The sequence below is a fragment of the Siniperca chuatsi genome, linkage group LG3, assembly GCF_020085105.1.
Source record: "Siniperca chuatsi isolate FFG_IHB_CAS linkage group LG3, ASM2008510v1, whole genome shotgun sequence".
Classification (NCBI taxonomy): domain Eukaryota; kingdom Metazoa; phylum Chordata; class Actinopteri; order Centrarchiformes; family Sinipercidae; genus Siniperca; species Siniperca chuatsi.
In genome coordinates this window covers 20,932,565-20,949,464 of record NC_058044.1, presented here as the reverse complement: position 1 = coordinate 20,949,464, position 16,900 = coordinate 20,932,565, and the positions used below count along the sequence as shown (strand labels likewise).

At 39.5% G+C, this 16,900-nt stretch overlaps 1 protein-coding gene across 2 annotated transcripts in view; it reads right to left on the bottom strand.

Moving 5' to 3' along the window:
* The window catches only part of LOC122873482 (voltage-dependent calcium channel gamma-4 subunit-like), a 28,601-nt gene extending 12,423 nt beyond the window's left edge, over positions 1 to 16,178 (bottom strand). The window contains exons 1-5 of one of the 2 annotated variants that reach the window (XR_006377460.1): positions 15,543 to 16,178; positions 13,871 to 15,334; positions 6,088 to 6,171; positions 4,293 to 4,433; positions 2,896 to 3,574 (exon numbers count right to left, since the gene is read on the bottom strand). Coding sequence is in view for 1 of the 2 variants with exons in the window: in XM_044190228.1 (XP_044046163.1) it covers positions 3,015 to 3,574; positions 4,293 to 4,433; positions 6,088 to 6,171; positions 13,871 to 14,090 (1,005 nt within the window). In the remaining variant the exon portion in view is untranslated. The remainder of the gene's footprint in view (positions 1 to 2,895; positions 3,575 to 4,292; positions 4,434 to 6,087; positions 6,172 to 13,870; positions 15,335 to 15,542) is intronic. The other variant, XM_044190228.1, reaches the window with a different exon arrangement.
* Between the last annotated feature and the right edge of the window lie 722 nt (positions 16,179 to 16,900).

Sequence of the window (16,900 nt, the reverse complement as noted above, 5' to 3'; positions counted from 1 at the left end):
TAGTTTTTCTTATTACTGTTACGGATATACCTCAATTACTCTCGACAGTACATGCACCTCCACTTTTACTATTATTTATTACATAATTAGTGACATTGTATTTATACTGTACTTCACCATCTACCAGTAAACCCACTTGGTACTCGACACTTAGTTTATCTTATACTTATACCAACATGTTACTTAATTTATTTCTGACCTGTTTATAGTGTATAATATCGTTTTCCCCTGTGTGCACTGACGTAAAGAAGAGCTACTGGAACAAAGAGTTTCCCTACGGGGATCAATAAAGTATTTCTGATTCTGATTCTGATACAACACCCCCTTTGCTCCAGCTCTTGTTTGGAGACAAGGAGACAAAGCTTTCTGAAGTCTGGATGAGCATTTGGGAGCCTGTTAGTTCAGTCAAGCATTAAGTTGGCTGATGCCGATTTCCTTTAACACCCTGTGGTTGCCCGACTGTCTGCCACGCAGTTTCACAGCAGAGCATAACGGGCCCATCAGCCCTGCATCATTAGCTAAATACTTCCTCAATAAAGAAAAGCAAATGCTATGGACCAATTCTCAGTTCATATTTTGCATTGAACAAGTGAAAGTTAACTGCAATTACAAAGTTGAGATTTGAAGAATTTGCCTCCCTAGTCACTGTTTAGAAAATATGTTCTTTAATTCTGATGCAATAAAAATCACAGTATTTGACTGAATGTATAAAGTCCATACTAAGTTTTTGGGGTTTTTTTGGGTCTTCCCAGAATGGAAGCCAGCCTGGGGCGCCTGTTGTTGCCAGTGTTGGCTTGTCCATGGCCTTTGACCAGCTGAAAGAAGCTAAAGAGAAAATAATTTCCATAATAATCCAACCCTCTATATCTTATAGTCACTGAAACCCCCAAAGACGTTATCTCATATATATATATATATGTATCAGATCTTGACAAACAAAATCCAGTTTAAATTGACACATTGACACACACAGCATTTGCAACAACATATTTTCCACTACTTGCGATTCTAAAACCCAATTAATACAATATAAAGTCCTTCATAGAGCTCATACAACAACTCACAAACTCTTCCATATGAGATAGCAAATGCCCCTACTATCCACATGCAATAGATGATTATTTTCATGCCTTCTGGGTCTGTACACTGCTTCAGTCCTTCTGCTCCGAGGGCATGGCCAAGCCATCCCAGATACTCATCCTCAGCTTCCCTTTGTGTCCAACCATGTCACTCCTGAGTGACCTCTCTGCACTTCATCACACATTTATTTTAGTAGCATTAACTGTGGCTAAGAAGATCATATTGCTCAGTTGGAAAGATAGATCTAAAGTATCCACCAGGCACTGGCTCAGTTTGTTAACATAAAATTCGAGACAGATTCACAACAACCTTACAGAACAAAATTAAACCATTCCAAACATTTTTTTCAGCACCTCGGGAGTTGACAACTCTGATCAGCAGCTTTGAACTCCACATTTTTCCCCCCGTCTCCCTTTGTTGTTTTGTGTTTCATATTGATGTTGTTCATTGTACTGTATTGTTATTGTGTCTTTTTTAAGGGTTTTGCATTAACCACTGGACCAATCAAGAGAATAACTGGATCTGCATATAAATGTAGCCAACCATTGCCATAATAGTGCATTTTTTTCAATATCCGTCATACAATAGTATAGTTGTCAAATTCAGGAAGTCACAAATCATGACACAAAATTGTTTCTTGTTGTCAATTCCTTGAAAACGATAATTTCCCAAACAATACTTATTGATATGGAGCGGTAAGAGTACAGAAATACTTTAAATATGAGTTCCGAATCGGCTACAAGTGTTTGGTACATGATCTGTACCTGTACCAGACTAAAACCCTCTGAACACAAAGGCAGTAAATGCAGAAGCAAGAGTCATGTTAATTAAAAGCAACACATACAGCGTGATCTCACCTTTGTTTTTACACACACCTTCTGTCACAGTCTGTCTGGCTTAGGTAAGGAAAACCAAACACAAATTAAACCTAAATATTTGTTCTCTCTCATGCTCTACATCTCTAAAAGTAGATAAATTTGTTCCACACATTGTCCCTGAGCGAATGGAGAGCAAACCAGACAGTCTGTACAAATAATGTCTACACTGATACATCACACAGCATACTGAAATGTACTGGCATTACTGTGTGCCTTGTCATTTTTGTTACTATACATCTACAGAAGTCCATAATCGTAGTATGAATGTGTCATAGTGTGGCAGTGTTTCAGAGCCATGACACACATTTCACGTGCTGTAACTCACATATTTATCACATGACTCACATACAAGCTTCAGAGAGGTTATTGAGATACAGTAAATGGCAGTTAAGAATGCTTAAGACCATCAAAGGTGTACAGATTAAGTTAGCACCAGTTGTGTTAAGTTAAAAACAAATACAATACAATGATACTCAAAGAATCACATAAATCACTCAGTTTTAGCAAACAATTTTGGAGACAAACATCTTTTTGTCTCAGAATAAAATAAACAAGTTACTTTCCAAAACCCTGTAAAGGCTATTTTAGAAGAAAAACATCATTACCTGAAGGTCAATATTCAGAATTATTATTATATTGAGCAAGGTAATTCTTTTATCAGGCAAAGTCTTAAGTTACTATCCTTAAAGAATACCAGAACAAGCACAACATTTTTCAGCCTTTCTGCAAGAGTAGAAGTCACTCACACATAGTGATTTTAGAATTAAACTCTTCAAATATTGCTACAAAATGTCTGCATCCCCATCAAAAAAAAAAAGATACTGAGTTATATTATTAAAATTGTTTTGATATCTCTTTTCCTCCTCCTCCAAGTGAAATACAGATTGGCACTTTTTTGTCACAGAGGGACGCAAGGAAAACAATTTTGAGCTCTGACCTTTCAACATCGCTGCTGCATGAACAGCCCCAGGGAGGAATTGTCCTTTCTCATCAGCTGTACAATATCAAATGTGTTCCATCAAGCTTATTGTTTAACACAGCAATACACTCCTGACCTCACACTGGCGTGGTCCTCCTGTTCACTCCATCTTTCAGATCTTTCTGGAAGCAGTTGTGGACTTGTAAAAACCCAGAGTCCCTCTCTGGGCTGTAGAGCCTAGCAGTCCCACTTCCGCCCTTCAGAGGGTCCCTACTGAGGGCGTACAGGGATATATCCCCCATTGGCAAACCCATCCCCAACCCTCCTCCTCCTCCACCACTTCCTCCACTGATCTTCATCCCCACTGGGGAGGGCTCGCGGGACGGGTCAGTCGACCTCGAACTGGAGCGTGAGCGCCTTCGTCGGTAGCGGTAACTTGGAATGCGAGAGTATGGCGAAGAGGAGGAGGTGGTTTTGATGAAGTCGCGTCGGGCTCGAAAGCGCGTCTCTTTGTTTTTCTCGATATATATGTTGACTGCGAGAACACCCACTGATTCAGCCACGATGAAGGAGAGGGCGCCGAAGTAAAAGGACCAGCCGTAGCTGTAGTGGTTCTTCTTGTCCTCGTCTTTCTTGTCACTGGGATCTCCGGCGTTGCTGGAGATGTAGACGATGATGCCGATGATGTTGCTCAGGCCTGAAGAGAGGAGAGAAGGATAGAATTAAGAGGGAAAATGAAAGAAAAGCATATGGATGCAAATTACCTAAAGTTTAAGCACATAAGTGGCTGATAAAGCCTACAGATTACACCGCAGTGTGCATTTTTACCAACGGTCTTTTGCCATTGCGCTGTTTTTTAATCAAGAGGCTGACTCAGTTTGGGTCCACACACCCTTTACACCAACCCTTTACACCTATAGCTTCATCACATTCACCACCTGAGAAAAGCTTCTTTACACGTTAGGTCTATTCCTTATTGAGTAAAATTATCTTAATTAAACAAAGAGGTGTTATCACGAACTGTCTACTTGAATATTCACACTTTTCCTTCAGATTTTCACTTTCTGACATTCTTCTTTGCAAATTCACAAAGAAAAATGTGTCACTGCCAATTAGAGAGAACACATGGATTTGATGGAATGGGACAATGTGCTAGAAGTGTGTAACAAATACACCATAGGGAAAAGTCACATGTATTGAATTTTTTGTTGAAATATAGGAAAGGTTAGGGTAACTTTAAAAGAAAGAGACGAAACTTAACACAGACACCAAAGGGAAACCATCTTGTATTGTGTCTTGTCTTCTCCTTCTGTCTGCTTAGGACCTTCTCTTTCTTTCTGTCTGTGGCACTGCACAGAGTCTATTTATTGTTGCACCAGTTTGTGTGTTTATCTGTTAGTGCAGTCTCGTCCTACCTGCAGCCACAAACAGGATGCCAGCACTGAGCAGGATGTTGTTCTTGGTGCTGTAGATGCGTCCAACCCCGACACACAGGCCACCCAACATCAGCAGAATGGTGCTAAGAATGGGGAACAGGCTTGATGCACGCACTATACCTGTTCATACGAGATAGAGAGAGACAGTGAAGCCTTCTTGTCAATACCAATGAAGAAATACATCACTTTAAATATATAAGATAAAGGCTGAGCTGCATGTGGCTCATTGATAATGACAATAGTGCCAATAAAGTTATGTTAATTGTAGAATTAGTCTTAGTAGTAGAAATAATGTCATTGTTAACGTTAATAAAGTAGTACTGTAGTAGTAATAGTCTTGGAAGTATTAGTAGTAGAAGAGGAAGTTTATTCATTCATTCACCATGTATTGCTATTTATCATTCATGTGGTTTTTAAATCTGCAATAATATATTTGGCCACTCTGGGGCAGCACAACAAACTGTACAAACAACATTGACATATTATCACCTTATAAAGTTGTTATGGTGAACGTGTTAGCGAACAATTGTCTATTAACACATCCAGCAAATACTGACAACATTGGTATTCATTTGGAGTCATGTTTCAGGCCAACTGGCAAAACCAACATTCAGCTGTTTTGGTTTCCACCAACTCTGAGGGAACTATCTGGATCTGTAGGTGCTAAATGCTGCTCTATGATCACCAGCTATTTGCTAATTTTGTTTGTCTGCTGTTTGGTGCTGGCCAGGTAGTGTACTGTGGTTTTATCAGAGCTTTTTCGCTCTTACAGCTGCTAAAGTTGCAGACTATAAAACCAAAACACTGAGCTTAAAGATGCTAAAATATTGATTGGAGCAGCTTTAATCATATTGTATCAAAGATTCCCTGTGGAGTTTCTGACCTCTTGTAGTGCTATGGAGCTGTTTTTCTATGAGTGGGCCTCCGTTTTGTTTGCACAAGGATGCATGTGCATGCGGGTGCTGTGATACACATTTCTGACATACAAATGCATATGTTTTCACACTATTCCACTGATCAACAGGTGGAAGTAACATGTCAACATATGCACAAAAAAAAAAAACGCAGCAAAGACAAGGAAGAAGACTGCTAGCAAACAACCATGGATGTAAACAATGCAGGATTTAAAATACTTAAAAATCAGCTTTGAAAATAATTTCTGAGGAAGGAAATGTACACATTTGTTAGACCTCAAGGATACACATAATGTGTTTTAGTGAGTATCACTGAATGTAAACAGAACTTTTCTTTGTTTACAAGAAAACTCCACATGGCACCTTTTATTAAAATGCACTGTCCATCAACATAAGAATGATGTGTCTAGCAGAAGTGTTATTCCATAAAGATTATAAAACATAGAATGTAGTTAATATTGGTTTTCTGTTTTTTTATAACATGCATCCTACTATATGTTCATGGTACTACTCACAATAGTCAATTAATGGCATTTCTGAGTAGCATGTCCTAAAAATAACAATATATGGCACGCCTGGCTCAGAATGACATGTCTTCATCAAAATACCTTGGTCAAACGTCAGATGTGCTCTTATGTGGAAAAAGTCATGTTTTAGACAAGCCCTATTACTCATCAGCACACAACACACTTCATCATCTCCATAGCTCCACTGTCATGACATCAGGCTTTTTATGGGGTAGGGATAGAGATGTCATGACACATTAAGTACCCTTGTGAAAACATCATCACCACTCGTAGAAAAAAGAAAGAGGATTAAGGGTTGGAGTGTTTGAAGATGAAGTGGTTGCAGTGACTTACGTAAGATGTACTCTGAGCTGTCTGTATCGTAGTCGTTGTCCTCTGGAAAATGATTGATCCGAAAACAGCTTCCTTTGTTGATACCTGCAAAGAAGCCAAAAGCACACTGAATGTGAATGCAGCTCATGGCAGTAACAGCCTGTGCAGGGTACAAAATGACAACAATTAAAGGAAAATACTGCTTCTTTTTAAGGGAGCTGGACATGAGAAGCTCCAATTATGACAGAATGTATGAAATGAACTACATGTTGACCGTCTGCTGAATCAACATGCAATTTTTATGATCCTAAGACAAATAATTTATAGAAAACTGGAGTGTCTTTTTGGTAAAGAATATCTAAACTAGTGTTGAGCTGTCTTGTTTTCACCTCTAACCATGTCAGAAACCATTTGAGGACAGGCTGCTGTGGATCTGAGGATCTTAAGTTCTCAAACCCTCAGGCACCTTCTATTCAAACACCCAGTCTCTTCGCTGATAAAATTTCCCCTCCACTTTTAAGAGAATAAAACATTGGGGCATTATGAATATTGAAAGGTTAGACTTTGAATTAAAAGTCCAATGCTTGATTTTGTTGCTGCATCATTCATGTCATTTCTGCCTTTGTTACTGTGTTAGTTGCTCTGGAGCTACACTAGACACCCGTAACACACCTGCAGATGTATCAATAGACATGCATCAACTGTATTAAATGATAACATATCTAAAAACATAACCTAGATTTAATGCAGCTTGGATCATACACTCTGCAATAAACTGTAAAAATGTAAATGAAGTATTAGCTCTTTGTTATTCTCGTAACTTTCCAATACTCCATGTTGTAATTTCATAATTTGGACTTTAAGATAAGGTCATGCTCCTTCACCTTAACCTTAAACTTAAAAATACTGTACAATTCACAACCATAGTTAACAGATTACTTAATCCAAACCATACCTACTTATGTTTCTTATGTATTAATAAATCAGAACTTCTAAATTGCTGATGAGAAAAAAAAGTTCAAATCAGAAGATTGCAATTGCAAAAACCCATGTTATCAAACATTTCATACCAACCAATGGTGAAACTTGTTTGAAATGTTCAGATAAACTGCTGATCACTTTCTCCGCACCAACAGTCTGGTACAAGTAGTGGCAGATAACTTTATTCAAGAGGAAATAAAATATTATTCTCAATATATACATACATGATTTAAGATGTAAGCTCTGATTTGTTTGTATGAATCAATTTAAAATGAATTCATCAGGAAATCTGAAGTCTCTCTTCTCACCTGAAAAACAACAACAAAAAAAGTTCAAAGCCATCTATCAAGCTTAAAAGCATTTGGACCACACCACTACATCACTATTTGACAAATTGGCGGCAATAACACGCTAAGAAACAAAGCGATGCGCCAGCAAAGGTAAGGAAGAAGAATGCAGAAGACTGCATGCTAGTAAAACTGGATGTAAACAATGCAGAATTTGAAATATCAAAAAAAAATCTGCTTTGCAATTTTTTTTTACAACGAAGGAAATTAATTCAACAAGTTTGTCAGGCTTCAAGAATACACACAATGCATTAACACTGGATATAAACATAGCTAGGGTATCTTTAACGCCACTGTACTGTATGTAACAGTCTATGGCTCACTGTTGACATTCAGACTCACTTAAATGTGCTGTTGCAAATACCGGTAAGTAGCTTCTCAGTGATGTCAGTGGGAACATTTGCTGATTAGCTGCAATCACTGGCTGATTCTTTCTATGCCTGAGTGGCTTTATGAATGCTGGTTAGCATAGCCTCTGGCTAAATGGCATTTTGTGCTAGACAGCGCATCTAGATGAGTTACAAATTAATTTTGTCAACAAAAATGTTGACCATAAGTATTTGTTGACGTCCTTTTATTTCATTACTAAATTGTAATGACAACGTACATGAAAAAATATTGAAAACAAAAATTAAGTTTATTATGGCTCTGTTCGGGCAGACAACCTAAGTGAGTTTACAGTAGCCCTCTCAAAGCATTGGTTGTTTTCCTTTTTAACCAATCATTTATCTGCAAGTGCAAATACAAATTGTGTCTTTGCATCTTTCTCATTAGATGATTCTTTTTCCTGCTCTGTGCATGTCCGGTGCCCGTGCAAATGCAAGCTTCCAGCTAAACTAATGTGAAAAAGCTAACATTGTCAGAGCCTACTTATAAATCTTGCTAGCTTAAAAAGTCAACAAAACCATTAGCTGCTGCTGGCAGCTGGCCTCTCAAATGATGGGTGCCTCATCTTCACCAGCAGCAATCAGGTGGGAAGAAAAAGGAGTGAAAGAAAGACTGAGTGTATTGTTTCCAATGAGGATGGAGTGCCTTGTGGATTCAAGATGGGTGGAAAAAACACAACAAAGACTCCATCCCGCAGTGACTGCCAAGGTAAATATCAATTATGTATGTTGATTGATTCGATAACATGCATGTATGTACTGGTGTGGTGTTTGTCACACTTAAATGTTTCAGATCATCAAACAAATTTAAATATTAGTCAGAAGATAACACCATTCAGCATCAGCCATTCAGAGACCCCACAACAACATCCAAAGAACTGCAGGCCTCACTTGCCTCAGTTAAGGTCAGTGTTCATGACTCCACCATAAGAAAGAGACTGGGTCTCTGAATGGCTGAAGAAGAACAAAATGAAGACTTTGGAGTGGCCTAGTCAAAGTCCTGACCTGAATCCTATTGAGATGCTGTGGCATGACCTTAAAAAAGCAGTTCATGCTCAAAAACCCTCCAATGTGGCTGAACTACAACAATTCTGCACAGATGAGTGGGCCAAAATTCCTCCACACCGCTGTAAAAGACTCATGGCAAGTTATCGCAAACGCTTGATTGCAGTTGTTGCTGCTAAGGGTGACCCAGCCAGTTATTAGGTTTAGGGGGCAATCACTATTTCACACAGGGCCATGTAGGTTTGGATTTTGTTTTCCCTTAATAATAACAACCTTGATTTAAAAACTGCATTTTGTGTTTACTTGTGTTATTTTTGACTAATATTTAAATTTGTTTGATGAGATAAGTGTGACAAACATGCAAAAAAACAAGAAATCAGGAAGGGGGCAAACACTTTTTCACACCACTGTATGTTAATTCTCTTTTAGGACTACATTTAATGTTAGAATAGTTCAAAGTTCTTTGTGGATTCAGGGAGTGTTAGCGATTAGCTTGCCTTGCTCCATTAATATATTGTTAAATTTAACAGAGCCAAGCTTACAGTAAACATCCACTCCTTAAAAGATAATTTATGATTTCATACAAAACATGATGCCGAATTTAGCAGAAGACCTCATAAGTAATATGTAATGAACATAAACATTATCAGTGTCTGATAACCAATAATGACGCACTGCTATTATTTATGGTTAGGCGTTGCGATTAGTCTACTTCTGTCATCTTTTCCCCTAAATATCTGGTGTGACAACGCTGTGGTTAAGGTCTAAAATAGTGTGTGTGTGTGTGTGTGTGTGTGTGTGTGTGCACGTGTGCGTCGGTGTGGCAATTATTGGTTATATGCAGGGGGATGCCAATATGAAACTATGTGGGGGCAAATTATGAAACCCTGTCAGTAGGCTGTACAAATAATATAAAACACTTTTTTTATCGTTCAGATTCTGGAGACTATACCTGTGTTGCAGAAAACAGGCAGTGAAAAGGAGAAACAACAACAGACAACCATTCCAAATATGCTCTCTTTGGGATCAAAGTACCATCCAGATGCAAAAGAACAACAAACTAAAGAGAGCTATCTGAGAAAATTATGACTAAAACATTGACTAAAATGAGGCTAAAATTAAAACTGAGCTTAAAATGTGACTTTAAACCAACTACAATTTTCAGTAAGCGACTAAGACTAAAACTAAATTTAAAATTCTTGTCAAAATTAGCACTGTTACAAATGTTGTGGTGGAAATGTTTTATAAGCTCAGAAAAAAGAGTTTTGGTGAGAAACGCTGAATGTAAACAAAACAGCAATTTTTTACATAGGGCACCTTTAACACGTTTCTTACTCAATATTGTGACATGATTTCATTCCAGCCATCAGCACAAACTTTCAGTGTCACATTTGTCTGCTAAATGTTTATGGTTCACATCTGAGACTGCTGGGAAAGAGAATGAAAGAAAAGCAGAGATAAAGTGATGAAACATCCTTAACAGCCCAGACTCAGTCTCTCTTCACCGACTCTACTCTCTGAACCTCACTCTTTCAGTCTCTTTCAACTCTTATCCTCTATCCTATTTTTTACAACCCTCTTCACTTCTCTCCCTCCCGTGTTCTAAAATGTTTTCCTCTTCAACCCTCTCTCAGCTTTGGGTCGATATAGAAGCACAATTACTGTGTAATGTATTCATTATACTGGGTGTGTGAGTGTATCTCAAATGTGTTTATTCATAAGATCAGTCTTTCAGTGTAATTGGATGTTATTTCCTGTTTGTGTCATCAAAAAGGTCTAGGAAACAGCAGTGATAGGTGCAGGGAAAAAATATTTTGTAAGCTCAAACAAAAAGTGAAGATGTCAAAGTAAAATAATTGTATAAATAAATAATACACAGAAGGCCAGCGAGTTAATAATCAGAGGAATGATGGTGAGAAAGAGAGAGAGGAGAGAGGAAGAAAGTGAGCTCAGTAGGGGAGGTATCTCCCCAGAGCCCATCTGTCTGAGAGACCGGAGCCCATCTTTTATTACTCAGCATAGCTTCACCATGGCAACCTCCCCCCGGCAACCCAGAATCACATTTCTAGCTTTGCTTCTCAGAGGACGCCTTTGACATCTTACTAATGCATTCACCAGGCTAACACACACACACACACACACACACACACACACACACTCACACTCAACTGCTCCACGGATACATGCAACACACACACACACACACACACACTCACAAAGCCAGGAAACCAGAAAGCAGCCTTTATGGCACAGAGAAGCTCAAACAATCACATTAAGAAAAAAACTTAATCAGCAGGATTTGTCCATTTGAAGTCGGACCAAATGTGTGTTTGATACACGTCATGTCTTTTAGTGCCACTCCGGCATGTTCAGCGATCAGGGCCGACTTGCTTAAGTGAGAGTTCCTGTTGTATTTCAGCATGACTGGCTGCAGAGCAAGACTTCACTTTGCTTCCTTTAAAAGCTCATTTGCCATCATTGCTCATCTTTAGTGAACCTCCTCCTAGTTCTACAAGACACAACACTCTACATATAGTCTCTAAATACAGACGTCTGTTTGGCACATGGCGCATAATTTCTTCTACAAGGTTAGCCAATGTGTCCCGGGGCTTACCCATTATTTATGCTGCTGATTTAACCTAATAGAACTGGTTAGACTCCATTTTGTACTTTGTTCCTGGAAGGGATTATCTCTCAACTGGACATTAAAATGAGTGGACAATTAAAGCTATGACCTTATTCATTCTTAAAAAAAACAAAAAACAAATCAACCACAAAGGGGAAATGTACACAAGGTAGGCAGGAACAGAAAGAATGACTTTAAATGTTTGACATTTAAAGAATGCATTCAGCAAAAGAGGGTGCAACTCAACTTCAGGAGGTGTATCCCAATTGCTTATATGTTTGGAAGTCACTATGATCTTTGAAGTATTTGATTGGATGTCATTAACATTTTGACTTATACAAAGTCTTGGAAAGTCCTTTGGGCTCAGCTAGCATCAGTTGTAGATACATGTGTGCCACCAGGGGCCAGTTAAATCAAATTTCACAACATTGTGGCAATAGTGCTGATGTGATGTGTGTGTGAGAGAGAGAAAGACAGAAAGAACAAGAGAAGGTGTGTTACTTGTAGTTTCAGCTCTGTATGTAACACACATCCAACAATGTAAGCGGGGAAAGAGAAGATGGTGGAAAAGACGACAGATGTTTAAGAACAGCGAAGCACTCCATCTCACTTCTGCTGATGATACTCTCAAGGGTTTGAAGCGAGAGAGAGGGAACGTGTCTTTTGATTAACTTTACAGGAAATCCATAAATAGTAACGCATTTTTACATATATAAAATCCCAGTAAGAGTAGCAACACTGCAGAGCAAAAGTGCATGGGGTGTGACTTCTGTGATGGCAGCATTCATCGGCATATGAGTCAAACCTCTGGGCAAGTCCTGCCTCTTCACTTGTCTCCCCCCCACCAACATAGGATCTCTCTACATGTCTAAGAGATGCTGCCTTCATGTCACATGGAAACATAGGAAATGCAAGCTTCATAAAGCACCTATGTCATAAATTCATCTATATGCTACATGGTTTGGGGATTAAACAAATTTCCATTGATTTACTAACTTCAGACATCCCCAACAAGAATTCTCTTGTGATAATTAAGGAAATGGTGAATGTCTGTCAAATGTCATAAAAACCATAATGATTTTCCTTATGGTATGCTATATTCTGTGATATGATTATTATTAATGTTGTGATGTGACTGGATCTATTAAAATGCAATCACAGTACACAACAAATTGCTGGATTTGTCCTCTGTTTGGCTGCAAAACATGAATGAGCATGCATAAGCATGCCAAAGTACCACCTAAGAGCTGATCGACTAAATTCTGCAGAAACCAGTAGTGTTTACAAAGAGAATACTTTACAAGTCAGCAACTCACTATTCCTAGATCACAGTGTGTCATGATTGGCCCCCTGCACGTGAGTTTGTCTTGCAAATGTAAAGTTATGTAGTTGGGTTGTTAGCTGAAAGGAACTAAATCGTTCAGAGTGGAGGTTTAAGCACCAGCAGCAGTGGACAGCGCCACAACAAGCAGGGCTGCTGGAGGACGTCACTGGTGACTACTTTGACGGATTTCACTGATCGATTTAATTGATTTGGCTTCTCTCCAATGAAGCAGTCGCGCGCAATGGTGTGCAAACGCGTCCAAACAATAACGAACTGCTCTACCAGCGCAGGAAGCCCAGCCCAAAGCTCCTCAGGCGTGTATGTTGGGGAGCATGGATACGCAGCACAACAGCTGGGAAAATGTTGACAGGATTTCATGAAGCCAGTCAGATTCTTGCTAAAACGTTACTTCTGTAGCTGAAAATGATTTCATCAGCCTAAGCAATTTTATGGAACTTGTTGCCAAGCAACTGTATGAAGTTAATGAGAAAATTAGGACGAATATTAGTGGGCAAGAAATTTCTTGCTTGTAACAAAATGTAAAACATAAAAAACAGTAGATGTGGCTCTATGCCATGATCTGCCCACTGAGTCTTCTTTTCAGTGACAAACTAAATCATTTACGAGGGAAACTGACGCAAACGTTGCATTACGCACGAACCACCGCCTTTGCGCGCAACAAGCAGCAGTTTCCCTCCAGTTTTTCTTATACAATATCATGCCCACGTAACGATTTAAATGCTGTTTAACGCATTTAACAAAAGAAAGTACTGATAATGGCGTTGCAGTTCTTGGGCGATTTCCATTTTTGGTGCGTCGTCACACCACACAAATTTGTCATTTATTTGTTGCGAATTCCCGTGTACTTTTTTTTTTTTTGCACAAATGGACAATGTCTCGGGTATTTTCTCTTGGAGTTTCCAACTGGAGCATTCATTTAAATCCAGTTTTATTTTATTGACTGAACATGTAATGACTATTTGATCAATCACACATTGTCACCTCCCCACCGTAAAACAAACAATTAGAAGAAGATCAGCTGTTGCTCAGATGCTCACCTGTGCCAATGAGCACTTGATATGTAACAAAAAAGTTTGTGGAATAACGGTTACTAACTTATTCGACTTTATTTTACCTTCAATACAGCAGATCCTCCACAGCCCAGAGTGCGTCAGGTCGCCTCTGATCTTGGTTTGCGTCTGGGTCTCGTCCGAGGTGGCATTGGTGGCGTTGCAGATGTACGCCCGGGAGTAAAGCCAGTAGTCGGTGCCGATGGCGATGGTCATGAGACTGAAGGCGATGAAGGCCCCCACAACGGCCAGCAACGTCTGAACCCCTCGGTCACACCATGCCATGGCGTCTCATAATGTGTGGATGCTCCACAGCAGCTTACGCACAGGGCGAGGAGCGCATGGTGCCCATGATCATGGTCAGAGGAAGCGCTCGCGTCTCGCGGTTTTTCCTCTCATCAAACCAAGTCTCGATCCTTAACAGCTCGATTAGTACTTCTCCTCTTCCCCCTAAACTTCAGTCGGAGTTCAATCCAAGTTTCCCAGTTTGACACGATCGCAGTTTTCGTTTAATTCCTTTGAGTTGACTGGACATATCTTCAATCCTGCTACAGGTGGAAACTTAAAAAAAAGCATTCCTTGAACAAGTAGGCTACACTTTTATGATCAATTAAACGGAAGTTCATTACATGTATATCGACCCCACACGGATTCTTTGCTGTTTACTATTCAATATTAAATTGCAGCGGTTTAACAAAGGAGGCAGCATCGTTCATCCAGACCACACCTTCCACTGCTGCAGCCAAGCCAATGTGAAACGACGGCGTGAACAGCTGCTAGAGGAAGAAAACATGAGACCTTCACTAACATGTACAGTAATGTTAGATGGCAGGAGAATTAAGTGACTTTCTGTGTGGAGAAAAAAGCGTTCAGGGTTTGCAGTTTGTCTTTCACAAACAATGAAAATATAATCAAGCAGGTCAACTCAACCCACGCATAAAGACAAAACACACACATACACGTATAGAACACACGCACACACATAAACGCGCACGCAGTTCAGAGACTGGGTTTCAAATGTTTCCCAAAGCATCTAGAAATCAAGCAAAGTATAAAAAGACCACCACTGACAGCAGAGTGGAGATTAGAAAAACTTGAGGCTGAACTACTGTAGCAGCAACTTTAAAGAAGTTGAAAGCATCACCACTGATGAAATATTTCTTTAAAAACATCCATCAAAACCACTTTGAAGCTGGAGCTGTCTGCTTTGCAAGATCACCCAGCTAATAAAAGTAGAGAAGCAAGACATACATCTTCGCCACAACCAGAAACTCAGATTCCATGTTCCTAAATGAATGCAGTCTTACACAGTCTATGTCAGGGCCGGGCCTGGCACTTTAAGCCCTGGGCTGTTTGCAGTCGGGGGTCTTTTTCTATAGAGCGACCTTCTTTTTCACACTGACAGAGAGAGAGAGGCAACCAGAGAGGGCCTGCAGGGTTTGGCCAGTGCTGCTGCTGTTTGCACTGTCTCATCTCTGGGACTGGGAGCCTCATCCTAAGATCCCAGGGTCTGAGTCACTTCCTGGTCCCTGCAAGGAGAGCAGAAAGAGTGCAAAGAGTCTGTGTCAGGGTCTGAATGTGTGTGTGTATGTGTGTGTGTGTTTGTGTGTGCAGGTGGTTTCATACCATGTATGATATGATGGCATAAAAGCTTTCTGAGCAATATTCTACAAAATTAAACTTTCTGTTTGCTGATGCAATCTAAAATATCACATCTAACTGCCTCTGACTGCTCACCTGCTGTGACTCCCCCACGCTCACCCCTTTGTTAAGATGATTGAAGTCCAGTGGACGTTTTCCAGCTCGATCCACAAACTGAGAGCTGAACCCACTCCGCTGCATCACAGCCAAAAATGTGGCACAAACACAGTCGTATCACTTGCTTTCCAGTCGTAATATGTAAGATGTGAAACTAGCGAGCTCTTTTCCATATCCTCCTCTCCCTACTCCTCCTGCATGCTCCTCCTTTTGTGTTCTACCTCATACTATCATATTCTCATTTCACCATTCCTCCCATCCCTTCCTCCACCTCTCTCTCATTTCTTCCTTTTAATCCTCACTATTCTGTCCTATTTCCAGCCTCTCTCTCCGAGGAGAGCTACACAACTGATTTTGGTTCATGACTCCACTGTATTTTTTATGTAAGTCATGGTAGTTTTCTCTTTTCAAAAGCATGGAGACAGCTCCATATGGACAATGACATATTTCATTAAAAGGGAAGGGAAGCAAGAATGAGGTTTTTACTATTACTACTACTATTTGAATTGGCCGCTACAGAGCTCCTATCAGAGAGCACAGGGTCATCGCATGTTCAACTTCTTAACACAGTAGAAAAGGACATTAACATGATTCCAGACAGTAGTTCGCCGCACAGTATATGTAAAGATACATGTAGTAGTGGTAGTTTATGAAAATAAAACACCCAGAAAAGGCACATGAGTATTGCTTCTCTTAGATCTTTTACATCTTAATTAACGCCACACGTTTCAGCAATGATAGCCTTAGCAAGAATGATGCAATTAACTTACGCAACTGGCATAACCAGTAACTATATACATTCAAAGTCAGCAGTTGCTGTGATGGGAAGAAAAATGTTACATTTATTTTCACAAAAGACAAGGAAAACCAGAGAATATTTATATTAGAGAAGCCGCAACCAGTGAATTTTTGCTTAAAAATTAAATGATTAATCGATTGTCAAAATTAGCAATATATAAAACAATTATCAGCATAAGGACATATATATCTCCCATGATCATCTAGTTGAGTTGAGTTTTGTATAGCCTAATATCACATACATTGTCACAATAGGCACACAGCAGCTACAGTTCTAGTCACAGCCTGAACTCTGGGCAAGTGCATTGTCCTTTAAGTCAAAAACGCAAATTACAAAAGATCAAGAGAAAATATGTACCGTACCATTTAGTAGAAATACAAGATGCAATAATTAGCAGTAAGTCCAAAACAAGTGTTACAAAACCCAAAAGACTTTCAAAATAAGAAAGGGTCCAATGAACAGTCCAATGAAATACTGAGAGTCCCTTAGAATAAGCCCATTAATGAGTCCAAAGCCTTTCTTCACATTGCTTAAAGTC